The 16,633-nt window shown below is 45.4% G+C and overlaps 2 protein-coding genes across 2 annotated transcripts; both read left to right on the top strand.

The window, feature by feature from the left end:
- The first annotated feature begins 434 nt into the window (after nucleotides 1-434).
- LOC109758403 (protein FAR1-RELATED SEQUENCE 5-like) lies at nucleotides 435-2,965 on the top strand. Its single transcript, XM_020317253.3, has 2 exons — nucleotides 435-462; nucleotides 1,530-2,965. The coding sequence occupies exons 1-2, from the start codon at nucleotides 435-437 to the stop codon at nucleotides 2,963-2,965; spliced, it is 1,464 nt and encodes a 487-aa protein (XP_020172842.3).
- LOC141026125 (protein FAR1-RELATED SEQUENCE 5-like) lies at nucleotides 2,966-4,531 on the top strand. Its single transcript, XM_073502102.1, has 2 exons — nucleotides 2,966-3,240; nucleotides 3,802-4,531. The coding sequence occupies exons 1-2, from the start codon at nucleotides 2,966-2,968 to the stop codon at nucleotides 4,529-4,531; spliced, it is 1,005 nt and encodes a 334-aa protein (XP_073358203.1).
- Nucleotides 4,532-16,633: the final 12,102 nt, after the last annotated feature.

Genomic DNA, 16,633 nt, shown 5'->3' on the forward strand with positions numbered 1-16,633 from the left:
TCAAAGGCCGGAAACGCCACCTTGGGATGCAGCGGAGTACAATCAACTCATTTCTTCAGGGGCATTGCTGCCACTACTAGAGCACTACGCAGGCATCGGTACGATGCATGATAAACAAAGAAGAAATAGTTGCCATGTTCGTGACGATGAAGATGTCATTCTACTTATGTCCTACAATCTATTTTTAGCAGGTTCTTATGACCAAACCACAATCAGGGGGGCAGCATGGCAAGTTTCGTCATAGGGCGCTAACGCTGACAAATGTACGGGCAACCAACTTTAGCTAGCTAATGTGGAAAATCAAGGTAACACATACGAAAAGGAACTTATTGTTGTGGACATGGAATTAAACTTGCAAGGATGGCAAAAGACTCACGAGTTATATCGGAAAAAATGTAGGACCTTCATGCAGCACGTGGCATCAGGCAGCAACCATGTACCTGCCATCAACGTCGTACACAGGTGAGTGCATGAAAGTGAAGTTGTGGACAGTGAGTTAGGAGAAAGGAACATATATGACAGCTGCAGTTGCCATGCCTGGACAGCTTCGGTTGCCATGGCTGGACAAACTGCAGTTGCCATGCCTGGACAACTGCAGTTGCCATGTATAATCAAATGTGACTGCAATGTCTAAACAACCGTGGATGACAAGTGTGAACAAATCTGTGTGGCATGGTTGGACCACTACATGTGCCATGTTGAACAAACTACAGTTGCCATGCAATGACCAACTGCTACCATGATCGCAGGTTGTTACGGTGGAACCACATCGGCAAACATCTCATGGCAAGCTTCACAGTTGCAGGAAAGCGCTATTGCAGATAGAGCACATCAAATTGGAATGACAGACCACACAAGATCGGCACATGCAGCACAACAAGGTAAAAAAAAAGTGAAAACAGAAAACAGTACTGCATTTGCTTTTGTGGGGAATAGCATGTGAAGAAAAGTAGATTTGTAACGGTGGTGGTGGAAAAAACAAACAAAAAATGCTACCAAGTGGTCATGTGCAAAAGAGTCGTATACTGTCTTTGGGATTTGCCAATTGCTATAAGAGTGTGTGCAACATTCATGATTGTTCACATTTGCGTATTGAGCTCAAGCCTAGAATACAAGTTTTGATGCTAGAGTATACTGGTTGCCATGTGTTGGCAACAGTAGTTGCCATGTATGTTGGACTGTATCTGCCATTGTTATGTGCTGCAAGTTCTGATGTTGAAAGAAGCTGGTTGCCATGTGTGGGCAACAGTAGTTGCCATGTGTGTTGGACTATTTCTGCCATTGCTATATGCTACAAGTTCTGAAGCTAAAAGACGTTGGTTGCCATGTGTTGGCAACGGTAGTTGCCATGTGGTTGGACTGTAGCTGCCATTACTGAAGAATTACAGTTGCCATGCATGGCCATATGCAGATTCACGGCTTGTTGTGTGAAATGATGTCATGCAAAATCACATGCAGTTGCTGTACTCCGTTACGATACACATGACTTCAAGCAAAATCTTACGCTCATACTTGATTTTTTAATGCAGGACCTTCAACTACAATTAACAGCGGCGCGGGGACATCTACTGCGGGGAGCTCTGAGCGTACGGAAGACGCGTTCCACCAGCCAGCCAACACTCATGCCACAAACAATGCCGAGTCAGTGTCGGAAATGGCAATCGTGCCAGCAATACCGACAAGCACACATTTGCACACCAGCACAAGCAACACTCAAGCAGGTGAAACAGCCGCCGATACTGAAGTGAATGATGAAATCGATGATGAAGCACAAGGAGATGAAGATGGTGGGCAATCAGAAATCATGGTACCCCAGCCACCGTATCTTGGGCAAAGATTTGATTCGTTTGCAGATGCAAAGGAATTCTACCAGACATATGCAAAGTTCCATGGGTTTGCGGTCAACACCGAATACCATAGGAAAATTAAAAGAACTAACGAGTACAGCAGAGGTGAGATGAGGTGCTACAAGGCACGGAGAAACAAGAAGGACAAAGGTGATGCGCCTGTCGTTCCGGAACGAAAGAGAGGTATCATTGTCAAGACGGAATGCCCTGTCCGGTGTAAGCTGAACGTAGATGGAGCACAGTGGGTGGTCACTGAATATTTTGACGAGCACAACCACGAGCTAATAAAGAAGTTTGACCTGGTAAAATTTCTGACCGCCCATAGAGGATTCACCCCCCTCGAGAAGAAATTCATAAAGCTGCTACATGATTGTAACGCCGGTCCATCAAGAATGGTGCAGATACTCTCCCTCATCCACAGCAAAAAGGGGTCTCTGAGTAGCATGCCCTACCTACCAACAGACGTCACAAACCTAAAGGAAAAGTACCATAGAGAAAGCAAGTTGGCTGACATAGAAGCCACGATAGCCTACTTCGATGAGAAAGCGAAAGAAGATCAAGATTTCTTCTACAGGATAAGATTGGACGATGAGGACCGTGTCAGGAACATGTATTGGGTGGATGGTGCTACAAGAAGAGCCTACAAACATTTCCGAGACTGCATTTCTTTCGACGCGACATATCTCACTAATATGTACAAGATGCCATGCGCTCCATTCATAGGAATAAATAACCACAATCAGTCATTGCAGTTCGGATGCGGGCTCGTTCGAAACAAAGACACAGATGGGTACGTTTGGCTGTTCAAGACCTTCTTGGAGTGCATGGGTGGACTTGCTCCGATGAACATAATAACAGACCAGGATTTTAGCATGCGTGCAGGCATAGAGGAGGTCTTTCCGTTGGCAGTGCATATGCACTGCAGGTGGCACATTATAAAGAAGGCTGAGGAGACACTAGGACCGTTCTTTGCTGACCGTCCAGACCTGCACAAGGCATTCGAGCTGTGCGTGGACCACAGCTTGACGGTGGAGGAGTTTGAAAGGAGCTGGATGGCTATGATTGAAACATATCAAGTCCAAGACCACGAGACGCTTGCTAGCTTGTGGGAGAAGTGAATGTACTGGGTGCCGGCCTACTTCATGCAGTGCTTCTTCCCGTTTCTGCAGACTACACAGCGCAGTGAGGGGTTCAATGCTGTTTTGAAGCGGTACGTGAGCCCTGGCAACTCATTGCTACAGTTTGCCAAGCAGTACACCGCTTTGCAACAAAAAATACTGGGATCCGAGCTACAGCAAGAAGCAAACACCGCGCTCAAGCAGCCAAAATTGCTAACGTATTTACCAATGGAGAGGCAGATGAGCAAGATATACACCAACATGATTTTTAACAAGTAAGTCAGTTGTGTTACAATCTTATTTGCACAAATCATGAAGGTACCAGGTGCCATGTAGAATGCAATGCAGTTGAAATGCTTATTTGAAAATGATGATTGTGTTGAAAAGTAGCCATTAGGTACAGAGTAAACATGATATGTAGTTGTCATGCTTAATGAACTACAATTTGCCATGCTTAATGAACTGCAGTTTGCCACGTTCACTCAACTGCAGTTACCATGTTTGCTTAACTGCAGTTGCCATGTTTGATGAACTGCAGTTGCCATGTTTAATGAACTGCAGTTGCCTTATTTAATGAAATGTAAATTCCACTGGCCATGATGGTATGGAATGCAAATGCCAAATTGAAGTTGTTATGTAGTTGCCATGTTTAAATGAATTGCAGTTGCCATGTTTAATGAACTGCAGTTGCCATGTTTACTCAACTGCAGTTGCCATGTTTAATGAGCTGTAGTTGCCATGTTTGAACGAATTGTAATTCCATTGGCCACAACAAACAAAAGGTGCTACAAAAAACTTCACACAAGAGTTTAACAAAAACCACACAAAACTTGCAGATTCGAGGAAGAAATAAAGCGTGCCAGCATGTACACGGCTTTCCAGGTGGACGAACATACATTCAAGGTGTGTTCTATCATGGGCATGTCGGATTCAGAACCTGAAGACCCAGACAAGGGAAGGAACTACTTTGTGAAGGCATCGATAAGCGAAGGCGAATACTATTGCCAATGCTGCAAATTCGAACGGGACGGGATTGTGTGTTGTCACATTCTAAAAGTAATGGACTTGAACGCGGTGACACGAATGCCCCGCCATTTCATAAGGCGGCGATGGACTTGGGACGCTGACGACGCATTGGCGCCGCAAACATCAAACGCAGTTTCGGCCGTGCATGACGAGAGACCAGAGTCAACCATGGAAGCCGTGAGGCACGTTGTGTTGACAAAGAACTATGCTGAACTAATTGATGAAGCGTGCAAGAGTGATGAGACAGCAAGGGTCGCAGAAAAACACAGGAAGGCCCTCAAAAGAGAGCTTGATGAGATCAAGAAGAGGAAAGCTGAGGAAGCCTTACACAGGTTCCCCCGCACATCAAGTGTGCCTTCGTCCACAGGGCCATCATCTGAAAACTCGGAGGTAGGATCTGGAACAGCAAGCACACAAACACAGGTTAGGAACCCGCCCCGTTCCATCACAAAAGGGCGTCCAAAAGAGATAAGATACAAATCGGGATTGGAGATTCAAGAAAAACACAAGAAACCAAAGAAAGGGACGGGCAATCTGTAAACAACATTGGAGCACTTTGTCTTGGTCCATGGTGACATTTTTTCTAATCTAGATGTTCTAAATTTTGTAAAAACTAGAGAATGACTCTTCAGGTGCATCAGAATCTGAAGTAAAAATGCCATGAAGGAATAGCTGCAGTTGCCACGTGTATGGCACTGAATTTGCCATGTTACTTGAACTGAATCTGCCATGCAATTTCTACTGAATCTGCCATACCATTTCTACTGAATCTGCCATGCCATTTCTACTGAATTTGCCATGTTATTTTTACTGAATTTGCCATGTTATTTTTTACTGAATCTGCCATGTTAGTTCTACTGAACATGCCATGTTAGTTGTACTGAATCTTCACCGCGTAGATTTCCATGTCCAGTCAGCGCATTTTAGTCACGCATATTGTATTGTGGTGCAAACTATGGGAAACAAGCTGAAACGGTCTCGTGCAGCAACCGCACAGGTTATTGCTCCGTGATCAAACTACCATGCTAGCCGGTACAGTTAGCAGTGCAAAAAACCCAAAAAGCCAAACAAGAAAGAACGATAACTTTCACTAACCATGACTGATCAACTACATTTGCCATGTTTTCAGACATCAAGGACGCATTCAAAACACCATGCTGGTACTACCAACCCACAAGCACATAATAATACTGAAAACACATAAACGTATCTGCTGTCAAACCTAAGTAGGTTCACATCCACACATATATTACAAACTATTCAAATGTCACTCACACGCCACCACTGTATACTAGGCTACGGGGAGATGCAGTCATAGCATATTACACGGACATAGTTTTGAAAAAACAAGATAATACCTTACATTCCTCGGCAACAGAATGTAAGGTAGGCGTTCGGTCAGGAGCACCACGTGATCACTTGTACTTCTTGGCGGCTTTCTTCATAGCTTCCTCTATGAACTCACGTGTGTTGGACCGCATGTTGAAATCTTCATTCATCAACCAGTTCCATGTGTAAATTTTGCGGAGCTCGACGACCATTGCAGCTGTGACGACAGGAACCCGTCGACCTTCCCACTTTGCAAGGTATTCCAACGTGTGGAAGCCGCAATCGTGCCTAAACAAGAAAAGAGTCAGGTTAACTCACAAGAACATATAGAAAAAATCATAAACTTCAATTCAGAGGTGACAAAAAAGAGAGGGTGAGCATTGGTTTGGAGGACACATGAAGAAAAGATGGGAAAATACCGGTTTCCTTGCTCCGTAGTCGCCACGTACTCAATTGGAAAATGTCTGATCTGGACCTTTGAGTTTTCATAGTGACGGTTCCATGTCTCTTTGAGGTTGTTGATGAAGTATTCAACATGCGTAGTAAGGTCTGCATCAGCTTCTGAACGCATTGAATCAAGCACCTCAAAACGTTGGTTCTTCAGGTCAAGGCAGATCGCATAGTGGTGACCACACTTGTCGTGTGGGTCGTGTGGTGCAAGCTCCTGGAACATGGGGAACAAGACCTGCAAACAAAAAATGAAGGAAAGAAAAGAAGCAGAGCTCACATTAAGAACAGAAATGATGTAGTTGGGAAAATGACATGTAAAGATATCACCGGTTACACTAACAGGCACATGAGTGACTACGAAAGCATCAAGGGTCCAAGAAAAGTGGACCAACGTATAATGTTTAGTTGTAGTGGGTAATTAAAAGAAGTTGCCGTCCATGTATGAACAAAGTTGCCATGTATTTTAGTTTGAAGTTGCCACATAGGTTGTATTAGGAAAGCAAATCAGAAGTCATTTTACATGGCAGCTGTTGCCACATGAAACAGCTGTCACAAAACAGGGTGTAGCCCACATCTGAAGCATAGCTACTGGCAAAAAAATAACATGGGAGGAAAAAATGCGCAAAAAAGGAAGGAGTACTCACACATTTCTTCATTGTGAGCTTGAAATCACCATGCGCAGCAAAATGCTTCCTCAGGATTTTGTGGTGGAAGTCACCATCCCATATTTTGCACGTCACAGTGTACTACATGATTGTTTTGTCGGGAGACATATCCATATGCCTGTTGATGAAGTCAATCCCACATGCAACTACATTCTTCGACATTTTACCGAGTGGCCTCACAGACTCGGCAAGATCACCCAGGTCAATGTACGTCGCATCACATTGTATGATCTTGGTTCTGTCCAAACATGAGCTGTATGAAAATGATATAACATGAAAGAATCATGTCTACTAAGTGAAAAAAGAAATAAAACGTAAACGGAGCATATCTAGAAATATCAAAAGGATGAATAGTAAAAAGAGCAAAGCAAATGAGAGGTTTATGTGGGTGTGGTCATTACGCTTTCAGCTCCTTCATGTGATTGCTGTTGGACCTCGCATTTCCAAAGCGCTTGACAATTTCGTACAGCTGGTTCTGATCCTTTGTGGCCTTGACTTCCGGCTCATAATCATCCGCGGGTGGTGCGTGAACTACCCTACGCTGCCTCACAGAACCAGGGGTGGCACTTCTAATGGTATCCTCAGATACAGACTCAGCAGGCATGTTGGAACTTGATTGGCCCTGACCTCGTGAGGACCTCCTCTGCAATGCTGCCTCCTCAATCCTGCGGTAAGCTTCATCAAGTGACGGCGTAATCTCCTTAGGGGTGGCTGCACAGATCAAAAAAGTGGGTTAGGAATCCTTGGAAAACAAAACAAATCTAGTTTGAAATAAAGGTTGCAGAAATATGAGATGTAGGCACAGAAAGTAGGGAGTTGCCATGTGCAGGCAACTCCAGTTGCCATGTGCAATGCATTGTAGTTGCCATGTGACAACAACTACAGTTGCCATGATGTATCAACTGCAGTTGCCATGTGCTTGCAGAATGGAAAAAATGGAGTATGGCAATAGAAAAATGTAGGTGACAGCGTGCAAGCAAATCCAGTTGCCATGTCCATCAGATAACATTTGCCATCACAAGTGAGAACCCAAAAGAAATGCTTGGAACAAAAGTCAGACTAAAAAGATGTATACACGAATATGATAAACGCATAAAGAAATGTACCTTGCACAACCGGCTCTGCGAACTTCACAACCTTCTTGCCCTCGACCATTGGTTGCGCCATCATTGGGGCCATGCCTGCCGGGAAAGCAAAGGCAACTGGTGGAGGATCTTGCACCACTGGTACATCTTGACTGCGATCAATGCCAAGGCTACAGCTCGGTGGGGTGAAGGCCATTGGGTGCCTCTCCTGCCTACTGGCCGGACCGCGAACAGCTTGCTGGGCAGAATCCAAGGGTGAAAGATCAACAAACATTTCTGCATCGGCTGCTGCAGAGTCATCAGGCTTATTCGTAGGACGGGGCGTGCTGTCAGCAGTATCAGTCGCAACTTTCTTGACAATCTTCTTGTTTGGGCTGTAGGGGACACCGATGTTGACTGGGAGCTTAGAAGTGCGCAGATTTAAGCTGGGGTTATCCACTGCGGGTAAAGACGCAGTCTGCTCTGCACGTTCACCTCCGTCAGTCGTGCCCGGCTTGCCACCTGGGTCGGTTGTACTCCGGTCTTCCATTCTCTCCATAACATTGCTTCTGGCAGGTGGTGGGAATAGTGTGGACGCAGGCACATAACCAGAGTCATCTCTGCTGCTCCTAGCTACAGCAGGCGCGTTGGGTGTGTCTGCAGATTGCTTGCGGGGGCTATGATGCCTAGGTGGAAGACCAGCTCGCGTAACGGTCACCTTGGCAACCTCTGGAGCACCAGAAGCTGGAGCTGTTGTGCCAAGAGTCTCACCTATGGATGGCATATCATTATGAACTGTCGCCTCAGCCCCTTCTTTCGTGGACGAAGTAGTGCCACCACCCATGCGCTTGGAATCCGTGTCAGATGAGCGGGAATCTTCCTTGCTTAGGTTGATCTCAGGGGCGTCCACTTCAACACTTGCTGATCGGGTCGCATGGCTCACAGCAGCATCTTCATTGCTAGCAGAGTGGGCAATATTTCAGCAGTCCTGGCAGATACCGACTCGTCACTCCCAGATGTACGGATGCCTGCTGTCGTAGCCTGCACATCTGCAACCGGCGGAGATGTTCGGCCGCTTGCATCAGAGCTAGTGGGAACAGTGGATGGTGCAGCAGAAGGTTTGTGCACTGGCGCCTCATGAACGTCTGAGTTGCCACCTGTCGACAGCTTTGAGTGTATGCGTTCGAGTGGGTCTCTGGGGTTCTGCTTCGTCACGCGTGTGGTAGTCTTCTTCACCCTGAAAAAAAACACACGAACATTGTTAGATGAACAGATGATAGTTGCCATGTAGGTGGAATAAGAGTTGCCATATGGACCAGTTAGCAGTTGCCATGCATAACAAGCAACAGTTCCCAGGTAGACATCTTAAAAAATGTAAGAAATGTGTGATGTGCCAGGATTGCCATTTCAAAACTAGGTGTGGATGAGTGCACAAACAGATGGAAAAGCTGGTAGTTGCCATGTAGGTGGAATAAGAGTTGCCATTTTGCCTGGTTAGCAGTTGCCATGCAAAACAAGCAGGAGTTGCCATGTAGTAAGAAGAAATAGAGCATGGGAGAAACAGCAGTTGCGATGTGGGACTGATGGCAGTAGCCCATGTGGCAAGCTGAACAGCTGCATTGAAAGGCAAAATTATAGCAATATGGCAATATGGCAATGAAGAAAGAACATGGATAACCTACTTCTTGGCTGTCTTCCTCAAATCTGGCAACACGACAGGATCACCGGTGTTGGACGTCGATGTACGAGGAGATGACCTAGTGGAATGCGTGTCACCAGCAATAGGGGCACCCTTGTTCAATCGAGCAGAAACACGGGTTGGTGTTGGTGCTTGTTTCTTCGTAACTGCTCGTCCACCAGCTGTCGCCTCGCTGCACATATAAGAAAGAGGCAAAAAAGGTGCCAAGTGTCAGACACGAAAATCGTTGCCACGCTTAGCAAAAACAAATGGAAAAAAGGGGGTCAGTCTGTTCGAAAGGATAAACAAAACAAAACACTAAAATAGAAGTCGAACCTCCTCCTGGCAGCTAAGGGATCGGTCCTAGGTCTCTTGACAGGAGAGCCCTGCCCAACCTCCTCTGGATCCCTCCCCCTCTTTGAGGGCGACACCCCCTTGCCTCTCGCAGCTGTCTGTTCTTTGACTTTCTTCGGTGAGGGGACATCTGGTACACCCTTGCCCTTCTTACCACCTACACGAACGTCGACATGTTCATCATCGTCGGTGTCATGTTGCACGTTCTCCATGTCATCGTCGTCCTCCTTGTCGAGAGCAGCATCTCCATCTAGTTCATCTTGTGTGTCGGGAAGCTCCTACGAGCTGTTGTAGTCGTACCGACCACGGTAACCAGTTGGCCGATGTGTCCGTTCTGCAACGAATGGAGTGAACTGCCTCGCAACCGCGTCGCTGTCAGAGCCATTAAGGGACGTCCAACCCTCAACCAACTTCACGAGCAAGCTGGTCATTCCGGATGCAAACTGCCCAATTAGATGCTCAACAGGTGCCCTCGCATGTGCGCGAAACAAGAAGCAGCAGTAACCGACCGTATTAAAGTCGCATGCACAAGATCAAAATAAACCAAACACAACCATAGATATATATCCTTGATTACCTCAACAGGACAAGACGGAGCTGACTGCACGTCCATCCACTTTCCAAAGTTGTGAGGCCCACCAAACACGATGTAGTCTATAGCATGCTTGGCCATCAGGTGAAAAAAAAACCAAAAAAACAGCTAGCATGTAAAGATAGAAAACAATGAACACTAACTAACAGTTCATGTATTGCAACAAAAAAGAGGTGTAGGATAGAAGTTTCAAAATGAATGGCAAAGTTGCCATGTGGCGTAAGACATGGATACCATGCGCAGACAGTCATGGCTAACAAGGTAGTCATCTCTTGTTGGCCACGGACGGTTGCCGTATGGGGATTTTTTCATATGTTATGCAGCGTAAAAAATGAAAGAATGCCGTGCAAAGAAAGAAGCCAGAACTAACCTGCAGTTTCCCGTATTTCGTATCAGTTATCTTGTCCGCGGCAAGCACCGCCTTGACAGCATTGTAAGTCCACGCAGAAACAGCAAACTTGTGTGGAGGCGGCGGGCCTCCTATCCCAGTAAAGTCCACAGTAGACAGATCAAGACGATCGACGTACATGAGCTGATGTACACCAATTTAAAAAGAAAAAATATGTGTTGCCATCATGGTATTTTGCAAAAAATAAGCTAACGCATGATCCGTCAATCATCAAGTTGGAGGGCATGAAGAAGAAAAAGGGTTGCCATGTATTTCTGTTAGTTGCCATGTATTTCTGCTAGTTGCCATCTAGTTATGTTGGCAGTTGCCATCTTGTTATGGTGGCAGTTGCCACAATGTCACCATCATGGTTGCCACGCATGCTTAAGGAGCTAGGAGTGTTTGCAAAAAGAGTAGTACAAAAATACCATTAAATGGAGGCGACAACCCTTCTGGTACATCTTGTTTGAGAATGCATCATGCAGGAAGTCCGCAATGAACTTACACCAATTCATGTTGTTCACTTCTTTCAGTTTTGCCTGCACAACACAAATTTCAGGACAAGAAGTTGCTGCATCAGAAATCAAAATGGGAAAACATCAAAAAATTGGCAGTGACTAACTTACAGATGACATAGGAGTCAAAAGATTGAAGGAAAAATGAAGGAGTAGAGATACATCATTCACCAGGATGGGGAAGCATTTGTTGCTTGGGCGAAGAGATGTGGTCGGCGCAAAAACAGCTGAGATCAGGTACATGAGTAGCTTTATCTTGAAAACCTCGCCATGGGTTGTCATGCCCTCCAGTGAATTTGCCAGCACGGTCGTGTTCGGCATGGATGTCAACCCAGAAAACAAACGGGCAAACAACGTTTCCTCAATCGTATTATTGACCTCATACAAGACTTTGATCTCTCCGCGGGGCACACCCAACATGCAGAACACGGATTCCTCGTCTAACGGCAGTCTTCCACGTCCCGGAATCACAAATTCCCTGGAGGCGGGCTCGTAAATCTCACCGAGCCAGTCGCATACAGGATTCACTAGATTCTTGCACTGAACATCCATCAGAGCCTGCATCCCCAACTCAGCAGCAGCTCCCTTCTGGTCGTCGGTGAATCCCTCGGTCAATATAGTCAGGCGTTCCTGTGAAGCCCTATTGCGATTACGTTTCTTCTTCTGCAAAACAGATAAATGATCATTTGTTGCCATGTTTCACCATCATGCAGGTTTAGACCCTATCGGACGATTGCAAACTCAACATGACATTCAAAACATATGGGGGGAGTGGGGCTGGGGGGGGGGTGGACAGTTACCTCATCGCCGTCTGTTGTCCGTCTAGTTGCGCGATTCTGCCGCGGTAACTCCATGAAATCATCATCGTCGTCTTGATGATCACCGCGAGCCATTCTGCTGATGTAAGAACAAAGCAAAAATGTCAGGGTGAAAATGAAAGTATGAAGTAAGCAGTTGCCACCCAACAGAATGTACTTGCCACAAAGGCTCAATTGAAAGTGGCAAAAACTACTAGGTTGCCATATATTGTGGTAACATATAATGTGGTAACTCACACTCTGTCCTCATACAAAAAATGAGTTGCCACATATTCAAAGGCGAATGTACTAGGTTGAAATTGCCATGTTAAAAATGCAAGACAATTCAAAAAGCGTTGAAAACATCTACTCAACTGAAGGAAATATGCCCTAGAGGCAATAATAAAGTATTATATATTTCCTTATATCATGATAAATGTTTATTATTCATGCTAGAATTGTATTAACCGGAAACATAATACATGTGTGAATACATAGACAAACAGAGTGTCACTAGTATGCCTCTACTTGACTAGCTCGTTAATCAAAGATGGTTATGTTTCCTAGCCATAGACATGAGTTGTCATTTGATTAACGAGATCACCTCATTAGGAGAATGACGTGATTGACTTGACCCATTCCGTTAGCTTAGCACCCGATCGTTTAGTATGTTGCTATTGCTTTCTTCATGACTTATACATGTTCCTCTAACTATGAGATTATGCAACTCCTGTTTACCGGAGGAACACTTTGTGTGCTACCAAACGTCACAACGTAACTGGGTGATTATAAAGGTGCTCTACAGGTGTCTCCAAAGGTACTTGTTGGGTTGGCGTATTTCGAGATTAGGATTTGTCACTCCGATTGTCGGAGAGGTATCTCTGGGCCCACTCGGTAATGCACATCACTATAAGCCTTGCAAGCATTGTGACTAATGAGTTAGTTGCGGGATGATGTGTTACAGAACGAGTAAAGAGACTTGCCGGTAACGAGATTGAACTAGGTATCGAGATACCGACGATCAAATCTCGGGCAAGTAACATACCGGTGACAAAGGGAACAACGTATGTTGTTATGCGGTCTGACCGATAAAGATCTTCGTAGAATATGTGGGAGCCAATATGGGCATCCAGGTCCCGCTATTGGTTATTGACCGGAGAGGTGTCTCGGTCATGTCTACATAGTTCTCGAACCCGTAGGGTCCGCACGCTTAACTTTACGATGACAGTTTTATTGAGTTTTGATGTACCGAAGGAGTTCGGAGTCCCGGATAAGATCGGGGACATGACGAGGAGTCTCGAAATGGCCGAGACGTAAAGATCGATATATTGGACGACTATATTCGAACTTCGGAAAGGTTCCGAGTGATTCAGATATTTTTCGGAGTACCGGAGAGTTACGGGAATTCGTATTGGGCCTTAATGGGCCATACGGGAAAGGAGAGAAAGGCCTCAAAAGGTGCCCCCCCATGATCTGGTCCGAATTGGACTAGGGAAGGGGGGCGCCCCCTTCCTTCTTTCTCCTTCTCCTTTCCCTTCTCCTATTCCAACAAGGAAAGGAGGAGTCCTACTCCCGGTGGGAGTAGGACTCCCCCTTCTGGCGCGCCTCTCCTCCCTAGGCCGGCGGCCTCCCCCTTGCTCCTTTATATACGGGGGCAGGGGGGCACCCCATGGACACACTTGATATACGATATTTTAGCCGTGTGCGGTGCCCCCCTCCACCATATTACACCTCGATAATACCGTTGCGGAGCTTAGGCGAAGCCCTGCGTCGGTGGAACATCATCATCGTTACCACGCCGTCGTGCTGACAAAACTCTCCCTCAACACTCGGCTGGATCGGAGTTCGAGGGACGTCATCGAGCTGAACGTGTGTAGAACTCGGAGGTGCCGTGCGTTCGGTACTTGATCGGTCGGATCGTGAAGACGTACGACTACATCAACCGCGTTGTGATAACGCTTCCGCTGTCGGTCTACGAGGGTACGTGGACAACACTCTCCCCTCTCGTTGCTATGCATCACCATGATCTTGCGTGTGCGTAGGAATTTTTTTGAAATTACTACGTTCCCCAATAGTGGTATCAGAGCCTGGTTTTATGCGTTGATGCTATGCACGAGTAGAACACAAGTGAGTTGTGGGCGATATAAGTCATACTGCTTACCAGCATGTCATACTTTGGTTCAGCGGTATTGTGAGATGAAGCGGCCCGGACCGACATTACGCATACGCTTACGCGAGACTGGTTTCACCGTTGCGAGCACTCGTTGCTTAAAGGTGACTGGCGGGTGTCTGTCTCTCTCACTTTAGTTGAACCGAGTGTGGCTACGCCCGGTCCTTGCGAAGGTTAAAACAACACCAACTTGACAAACTATCGTTGTGGTTTTGATGCGTAGGTAAGAACGGTTCTTGCTAAGCCCGTAGCAGCCATGTAAAACTTGCAACAACAAAGTAGAGGACGTCTAACTTGTTTTTGCAGGGCATGTTGTGATGTGATATGGTCAATACATGATGTGATATAATTTTTTGTATGAGATGATCATGTTTTGTAACCGAGTTATCGGCAACTCGCAGGAGCCATATGGTTGTCGCTTTATTGTATGAGATGCAATCGCCATGTAATAGTTTTACTTTATCACTAAGCGGTAGCGATAGTCGTAAAAGCAATAAGTTGGCCAGACGACAACGATGCTACGATGGAGATCAAGGTGTCGCGCCGGTGACGATGGTGATCATGACGGTGCTTCGGAGATGGAGATCACAAGCACGGTGCTTCGGAGATGGAGATCACAAGCACAAGATGATGATGGCCATATCATATCACTTTTATTGATTGCATGTGATGTTAATCCTTTATGCATCTTATCTTGCTTTGTTTGACGGTAGCATTATAAGATGATCCTTCACTAAATTATCAAAGTATAAGTGTTCTCCCTGAGTATGCACCGTTGCGAAAGTTCTTCGTGCTGAGACACCACGTGATGATCGGGTGTGATAGGCTCTACGTTCAAATACAACGGGTGCAAAACAGTTGCACACGCGGAATACTCAGGTTAAACTTGACGAGCCTAGCATATAACAGATATGGCCTCGGAACACGGAGACCGAAAGGTCGAGCGTGAATCATATAGTAGATATGATCAACATAGTGATGTTCACCATTGAAACTACTCCATCTCACGTGATGATCGGACATGGTTTAGTTGATATGGATCACGTGATCACTTAGAGGATTAGAGGGATGTCTATCTAAGTGGGAGTTCTTAAGTAATATGATTAATTGAACTTGAATTTATCATGAACTTAGTCCTGATAGTATTTTGCAAATTATGTTGTAGATCAATAGCTCGCGTTGTTGCTTCCCTGTTTATTTTTGATATGTTCCTAGAGAAAAATTATGTTGAAAGATGTTAGTAGCAAAGATGCGGATTGGATCCGTGATCTAAGGATTATCCTCATTGCTGCACAGAAAAATTATTTCCTTGATGCACCGCTAGGTGACAGACGTATTGCAGGAGCAGATGCAGACGTTATGAACGTTTGGCTAGCTCAATATGATGACTACTTGATAGTTTAGTGCACCATGCTTAACAGCTTAGAATCGGGACTTCAAAGACGTTTTGAACGTCATGGACCATATGAGATGTTCCAGGAGTTGAAGTTAATATTTCAAGCGAATACCCGAGTTGAGAGATATGAAGTCTCCAACAAGTTCTATAGCTAAAAGATGGAGGAGAATCGCTCAACTAGTGAGCATGTGCTCAGATTGTCTGGGTACTACAATCGCTTGAATCAAGTGGGAGTTAATCTTCCAGATAAAATAGTGATTGACAGAATTCTCTAGTCACCATCACCAAGTTAGTAGAACTTCGTGATGAACTATAGTATGCAAGGGATGACGAAAGTAATTCCCGAGCTCTTCGTGATGCTGAAATCGACGAAGGTAGAAATCAAGAAAAACATCAAGTGTTGATGGTTGACGAGACCACTAGTTTCAAGAAAAGGGCAAAGGGAAGAAGGGGAACTTCAAGAAGAACGGCAAGCAAGTTGCTGCTCAAGTGAAGAAGCCTAAGTCTGGTCCTAAGCCTGAGACTAAGTGCTTCTACTGCAAAGGTGAAAGGGCATGTAGCCCCTAAGTGTGGTTTTGGTAATTGAATGACAATCTCTATGGACTAATGTTTTCAGTGAGATATATTTGAAGGTTTTGTCCATAGATGGTGCCTCAAGGATATTGGATGGAATCAAGGATGAAGTCCATATATACGAAGATAATGCCTCAAGGATATTGGATGGAATCAAGGATGAAGTCCATATAGATGAAGTTATATTTGCTCTAAGCTTTGGTATTAAATGACAATTCCTATGGAGCATCAAGTGCATTGGATCTTATATGAAGATATGTTCCATAGTGATGCTTGAAGTTCTTTGGGTTGTTATGTGAAGATTGCCATCAAAGCATCCGAAGAAGTCCTCATGGTATCCCTCTCTGGATACCCCATGCACACGGGCTTATACCGTGCGCACGGGGTCGAGTGTCAACTCTCTGGATACCCCGTGCTCACGGGGCCTAGGTGTTGGCTCTCGAGATTCCATATCCAGCGAGGTTTCAAGTTGGTCTTCTGAGGATCAAGGCTTGAGAGAATAACCAAAGAGAAGAATTCAAGTTATGGTTTCAAGACAAGATCATGGTGAGCTCATGTGTTGGGTTTCAGTTGATCAAGCCTTGAAGCAAGCAACTAGAGTGAAGAATTCATTATGCCTCTCAAGACAAGATCATGTTGATCAAGTCTTGAAGCAAGCAACTAGAGTGGCG

Source organism: Aegilops tauschii, chromosome 6 (assembly GCF_002575655.3).
Source record: "Aegilops tauschii subsp. strangulata cultivar AL8/78 chromosome 6, Aet v6.0, whole genome shotgun sequence".
NCBI classification, from domain to species: domain Eukaryota; kingdom Viridiplantae; phylum Streptophyta; class Magnoliopsida; order Poales; family Poaceae; genus Aegilops; species Aegilops tauschii.